At 44.5% G+C, this 7,319-nt stretch overlaps 1 protein-coding gene across 1 annotated transcript in view; it reads left to right on the top strand.

Moving 5' to 3' along the window:
- Positions 1 to 6,451, top strand: part of LOC137537266 (zinc finger protein 208-like) — a 91,626-nt gene extending 85,175 nt beyond the window's left edge. The window contains exons 12-14 of the mRNA XM_068259352.1: positions 1,050 to 1,147; positions 1,258 to 2,524; positions 4,684 to 6,451. Of these exons, the coding sequence (XP_068115453.1) occupies positions 1,050 to 1,147; positions 1,258 to 2,524; positions 4,684 to 5,975 (2,657 nt within the window). The 3' untranslated portion in view covers positions 5,976 to 6,451. The remainder of the gene's footprint in view (positions 1 to 1,049; positions 1,148 to 1,257; positions 2,525 to 4,683) is intronic.
- The last annotated feature ends 868 nt before the right edge of the window (positions 6,452 to 7,319 follow it).

The raw sequence follows: 7,319 nt of genomic DNA on the forward strand, positions 1-7,319 counted from the left end.
CCTACAGATGTGTCCAATAACAGAAACCCATCAGAGAGATGTACAGGTCCTCTTTATCCCCAGGATTGCCCACCTAGATCCCTCATCATCTGATAATCACATAGAGACAATGTATTCAGTCAGTGTGTGTGTTTCCTGCAGATGTATCCAGTAACAGAAACCCACCAGAGAGATGTACAGGTCCTCTTTATTCCCAGGATTGTCCACCTAGATCCCCCATCATCTGATAATCACATAGAGACAATGTATTCAGTCAGTGTGTGTGTTTCCTACAGATGTATCCAGTAACAGAAACCCACCAGAGAGATGTACAGGTCCTCTTTATTCCCAGGATTGTCCACCTAGATCCCTCATCATCTGATAATCACATAGAGACAATGTATTCAGTCAGTGTGTGTGTTTCCTACAGATGTATCCAGTAACAGAAACCCACCAGAGAGATGTACAGGTCCTCTTTATTCCCAGGATTGTCCACCTAGATCCTCCATCATCTGATAAACACATAGAGACAATGTACATAGCAAGGAAATGAACAGCGCTACTTAAAAACAGGCAAGTGCCTACCTGCAAAAGAGTGCAAGCCCCACTTGTGGGATATAATACACACCGAGCATACACATGACCTGTCTACCACTAGAGGAGGATGTTGGTTTCCTGTAACAGCTTGCATGCAACCTATTAAGTACTCGTCCCTCCCACTGCGAAGAAGTCGATCCTCCATGGGAGGGGCCTAACACTAACTAAATCCTAACCTATGTATATGCATAGCCTGGGTGCGGCTAATCAATTAAAATTGAAAATTGCGCAAAAGGTGGATCAGCGCAACACCAGGCCGCCTCCGAATGGCCTCCAATCCACTTAACAGCCATGCTTTTGGTGTATATGCAGAGCTTCTGTTTGGGTTCAAGGTGCGTTTGTAGTTCCTGGGGGGGCTCAGCGCATCTCTGATGGAGGCCATTCGGAGGTGGCCTGGTGTTGCGCTGATCCACCTTTTGCGCAATTTTCAACATAGAGACAATGTACTCAGTCAGTGTGTGTGTTTCCTACAGATGTATCCAGTAACAGAAACCCACCAGAGAGATGTACAGGTCCTCTTTATTCCCAGGATTGTCCACGGGAAGATCCCACCACCCTCCGCCATTATCAGGTAAGGGAGACTGAGGGTCACCAGAGACTCCAAACTGTATTTTATTATCCTCCTGCATATTCTGTTATCTGGGTTCACAATTTAAATTGGCTCTCATTTTGTGTATATAGGGCGGAGAACTGATACATGTAAGTGTTGTGGTTAAAAAGGAAGAAGAAGAGACATATGTGAGGAGTGATCAGCAGTCTATGGAGAAGGGTGACATGATGAGGACATGTAAAGAGGAAGAAGAAGAGAAGTATGTGAGGAGTGATCAGCAGACTATGGAGGAGGGAGACATGATGAGGACATGTAAAGAGGAAGAAGAAGAGAAGTATGTGAGGAGTGATCAGCAGTCTATGGAGGAGGGTGTCATGATGGTGACAATTAAAGAGAAAGAAGAAGAGACGTATGTGAGGAGTGATCAGCGGTCTATGGAGGAGGGTGTCAAAATGGTGACAATTAAAGAGGAGGAAGAAGAGAAGTATGTGAGGAGTGATCAGCAGTCTATGGAGGAGGGAGACATGATGAGGACAAGTAAAGAGGAAGAAGAGGAGACGTATGTGAGGAGTGATCAGCAGTCTGTGGAGGAGGGTGACATGATGAGGGCATGTAAAGAGGAAGAAGAGGAGACATATGTGAGGAGTGATCAGCAGTCTATGGAGGAGGGTGTCAAAATGGTGACAATTAAAGAGGAAGAAGAAGAGACGTATGTGAGGAGTGATCAGCAGTCTATGGAGGAGGGTGTCAAAATGGTGACAATTAAAGAGGAGGAAGAAGAGAAGTATGTGAGGAGTGATCAGCAGTCTATGGAGGAGGGAGACATGATGAGGACAAGTAAAGAGGAAGAAGAAGAGACATATGTGCGGAGTGATCAGCAGTCTATGGAGGAGGGTGACATGATGAGGGCATGTAAAGAGGAAGAAGAGGAGACATATGTGAGGAGTGATCAGCAGTCTATGGAGGAGGGTGTCAAAATGGTGACAATTAAAGAGGAAGAAGAAGAGACGTATGTGAGGAGTGATCAGCAGTCTATGGAGGAGGGTGTCAAAATGGTGACAATTAAAGAGGAGGAAGAAGAGAAGTATGTGAGGAGTGATCAGCAGTCTATGGAGGAGGGAGACATGATGAGGACAAGTAAAGAGGAAGAAGAAGAGACATATGTGCGGAGTGATCAGCAGTCTATGGAGGAGGGTGACATGATGAGGGCATGTAAAGAGGAAGAAGAGGAGACATATGTGAGGAGTGATCAGCAGTCTATGGGGGAGGGAGACATGATGAGGACAAGTAAAGAGGAAGAAGAAGAGACATATGTGAGGAGTGATCAGCAGCCTATAGAGAAGGGTGACATGATGAGGACAAGTAAAGAGGAGGACAATGTTACAGAGGGCAGAGCAGGTGAGTAATCAGCAGTAATATGGGCGGCGTAGTGGTTAGCGCTCTTGCCTTGCATCGCTGGATCCCCAGTTCGAATCCCAGCCAGGTCAACATCTGCAAGGAGTTTGTATGTTCTCCCTGTGTCTGCGTGGGTTTCCTCCGGGCACTCCGGTTTCCTCCCACATCCCGAAAACATACAGATAAGTTAATTGGCTTACCCCTAAATTAGCCCTAGACTACAATAAATAGACTACATGATACATACATACACATACAACTATGGTAGGGAATAGATTCTGAGCTCCTCTGAGGGACAGTTAGTGACAAGACAATATTCTCTGTACAGCGCTGCGGAAGATGTCGGCGCTATATAAATACTAATAATAATAATATAGAATAAACTTATATCTTCATTGCTGGTGTAACTGTGTCACTGCTCACAGACTGTCCATATTAGGGTTTGTTTTATGCCCACTTTTGTCATTTTAATGGCTGTAGTTGAAATCTGTGTGTTTGGCTTATTATTCCTGCCAGGGTGTAGATTTCAGCTTCTGCATTCGTGCGCTTCCACTGTTCCCGTTGTTCATACCCATCCAGCGACACTGTAGAAAAAAAAATCTCTGGTCCTTAATCCGCCAATGATGTTGCGTACGCAAGAGGTTAATCACTTAAGTACCCGCGGTCTCTGCCCCCATCCCGACCAATTGCCGCACATACCCGCCACAACCGCCGCATGTCGGGATCCTGGGCCACCCACTCTGCTGTTTCTATGACGGCAGAGTTCCTGTGAGCCGGTCAGGAGCTGCTTTCATTGGCTCCGGACACTGTCTATCAATGTAAGCCAGTGGGAGTTGCTTATAATGATAGACAGGGTCAGGAGACCGTGAAATTGGCTCCTGACCCGATCACATGGCTCTGCCGTCATAGAAACAGGCAAAGTAAGTGAGCTGTGACGGGAGACAGCAGCGAGATCGGCTGGAACAACGAAAACGGCACAAGCACGCAGCGGCGGTGAGTTGAAATCTAGGCGCTGGCAGACAGATATCCACCAAAACAGGGCATAGCTTTCGACTACAACGGTCCTTAAGTAGTTAAACTATCATTATTGGTTGTGTTTGGTGAAAGCTTACTAACGATAACAGTACAGACACCCTGATTGGAGTTCCCTGTTCTGTTCTGTGGAGAGGGGAGGGGGGTGATGGAGGGAGGAGCATCCGGCTACATCTCACAGCAGCAATACAATGCTGATCAGGGGAGGACTTTCCAACTGTGATAGTCACTAAAATGTCACATGTAGCTGTAATCACTGATCATTTCAAGTGATAGAAATCTGCCATGTGTGTGGTTTATATTCATTCTACCAGCCTGTAATAATCTGATAATGGTCACTATACATTACTGTACACAGATTGGTCACAGTAGGGTGTGACTTAGTGTTACCTGCCTGTGATAAGCTGATAATGGTCACTATACATTACTGTACAGAGATTGGTCACAGTAGAGGGTGACTTAGTGTTACTGGCCTGTAATAAGCTGATAATGGTCACTGTACATTACTGTACACAGATTGGTCACAGTAGGGGTGACTTAGTGTTACCGGCCTGTAATAAGCTGATAATGGTCACTGTACATTACTGTACACAGATTGGTCACAGTATAGGGTGACTTAGTGTTACTGGCCTGTAATAAGCTGATAATGGTCAGTGTACATTACTGTACAGAGATTGGTCCCAGTAGTGGTGACTTAGTGTTACTGGCCTGTAATAAGCGTTAGTGCGTTGCATTTATTCTGGAGTACGAATTAAATCTTGTTTAAACCATACAAAGTGGTTGTGTTTGGTTTTGAGGAGGTAAGTCCACCCTTGCCCCCCAACTTTTATCTGTTTCTACCTTTGATCAACTTTTACTCTGCTGGCGCCTCCATTTCCATTGCAATTCTGCAGATCTTTGTCAGGCTGATAACTAGTGATGGTCAGTGACATGCCAATACTTCTGAGATGGTGCAAATTGTATGCTAATTATATGTAAAGTTATGCAGCTGCTGCATTTGGTTTGTTTCTAATCTGCATAAACTTTGCACCAACTTGGTATTCTCAGCAGCTCACTGACCCTCCCTAATGATAATTGTTTCTCCCCTCAGAATTCTCTAACAGGAAGTGATGATGTTTCTCTATTTGCAGGGTGGAGTCCCGGCATCAGGAACCTCTCAGAGACTCGTCTCTCTGTATCCACAGACTGTATGACGGATGATGATGTCACTGGACAAGAGTCTCCTGCAGATATCCTGGTTACCCCAAATTTTCCCCCAGACACCCCTCACCTGTCTAACCCTGAGGGGCCTCCTACCCAGCACAGCTCTCCCCTTGCTGGAAGGTCTTATTCCTGTTCCATGTGTGGGAAATGTTTTGTATGGAAATCACATCTTGTCAGACATAAGAGATCTCACTCTGGAGAGAAACCCTATTCATGTGCTGAGTGTGGGAAATGTTTTGTGTGGAAATCAAAGCTTGTCAGTCATGAGAGATCTCACACTGTTGAGAAACCCTATTCGTGTGCTGGCTGTGGGAAATGTTTTCCATGGAAATCACAGCTTGTTATACATAAGCGATCTCACACTGGTGAAAAGCCCTATTCATGTGCTGAGTGTGGGAAATGTTTTGTGTGTAAATCACATCTTGTGAGACATGAGAGATCTCACACCGGTCAGAAGCCTTATTCATGTGCCGAGTGTGGGAAAAGTTTTGTAAGTAAATCAAACCTTGGCCAACATGAGAGAGTTCACACTGGTGAAAAGTTCTACTCATGTGCTGTGTGTGGGAAATGTTTTGCTCAGAAATCAGAGCTTGTCCCACATGAAAGATCTCACACTGGTGGGAAGCCCTATTCATGTGTTGAATGTGGGAAATGTTTTCTATACAACACACAACTTGTCATACATAAGAGATCTCACACTGGTGAGAAGCCCTATTCGTGTGGTCAATGTGGGAAACATTTTTCACATAAGTCATATCTTGCCGTACATGAGAGATATCACACTGGAGAGAAGCCCTATTCATGTGCTGAGTGTGGGCAATGTTTTGCCAATAAATCAAATCTTGTCAGCCATGAGAGATCTCACTCTGGTGAGAAGTCGTATTCATGTGCGGAGTGTGGGAAATGTTTTGGATATAAATCAGAGCTTGTCATACATGAGAGAACTCACACTGGTGAGAAGCCCTTTTCATGTGGTCAGTGTGGGAAACGTTTTGCACATAAAGCATATCTTGCCATACACGAGAGATCTCACACTGGTGAGAAGCCCTATGCATGTGCTGAGTGTGGGAAATGTTTTGCAAATAAATCACATCTAGGCAGACATAAGAAAACTCACACTGGTGAGAAGTTTTATTCATGTGCTGAGTGTGGGAAATGTTTTGCATATAAATTAAATCTTGTCAAACATGAAAGATCTCACACTGGTGAGAAGCCCTAATCATGTGCTGAGTGTGCAAAAGGGTTTGGGTGTAAATCACTGCCTGTCAGACATTTGTGCTGAGTGCACATGTCAGCATAATTACACAGAATCCTGAGGACTCTTTCATGCTGCTCACTGTATTATTATGTAAAGCGTTAAAGTCCCTGAACTGAGGTGACCTAATGACATAAACATAGGTACTAAGTATTAAGCCTATTAAGTATTAATTATTAAGGTATTAAAGGGGAACTGAAGAGAGAGGTATATGGAGGCTGTCATGTTTATTTCCTTTTAGATCATACCAGTTGCCTGGCAGCCCTGCTGATCCTCTGCCTCTAATACTATTAGCCATAGCCCCTGAACAAGCATGCAGCAGATCAGGTGTTTCAGTGGTTCAGACTTATAAGTCTGATCTGACAAGACTAGCTGCATGCTTGTTTCTGGTTTTAATCAGATACTACTGCAGAGAAATAGACCAGCAGGGCTGCCAGGCAACTGGTATTGATTAAAAGGAAATAAACCTGACAGCCTCCATATACCTCTCTCTTCAGTTCCCCTTTAAGCCTAGTTTGATAGTCACTGTGTTCACTTTTTTATTTTCCATTGCAAGGGTAAATAAACCAGGTTTTTTTATCTATGCAAACAAAGCAGGATCTGCTGTCACATGCAGCCGCGGCTCTCCTGAAGAGTAAATAAAAGCCAAAACACTATTATGTGGCTGTACAACCACTCCTGATAACTAGAAAGTGCTGCAAAGATAATTATTTATATGCAGGAAGAAGGAGAAAAGTGCCGTCACTGCTGTCATTCACTTTATTCAAAATTGCTTGTCATAAAAAACATTGCTGAAAGCGTGCAGACATCAAGAAGTTACATGACATACCAGAGATGACTGTGAGTGGATTGGTAATATTTGATTTTTTTTGGAAGCTGATCTTCGGCACAAATAATACAGATACACCCCAATGTCTCAGTGCTGCACCCCAAATGTAAATTAGAAGGAGATGATCGTATACAGGTGTTTGTGGTTGAGGTGAGATGCAGGAATTCTGGGGTGGAGAGGGGGGGGGGGCAGGTTATTGTTATGTCTTACAGTCACTGCTATAGACACCCCAATGCCTCAGTGCTGCACCCCACATGTAAATTAGGAGATGATTGGATACAGGTGTTTGGGCTGGAGGTGAGATGCAGGAATTCTGGGGTGCAGAGGGGGACAGGTTATTGTTGTGTGTTACAATCACTGCTATAGACACCCCAATGCCTCAGTGCTGCACCCCAAATGTAAATTAGGAGATGATTGGATACAGGTGTTTGGGCTGTAGGTGAGATGCAGGAATTCTGGGGTGGAGAGGGGGACAGGTT

Source organism: Hyperolius riggenbachi, chromosome 10 (assembly GCF_040937935.1).
Source record: "Hyperolius riggenbachi isolate aHypRig1 chromosome 10, aHypRig1.pri, whole genome shotgun sequence".
Taxonomy (NCBI): domain Eukaryota; kingdom Metazoa; phylum Chordata; class Amphibia; order Anura; family Hyperoliidae; genus Hyperolius; species Hyperolius riggenbachi.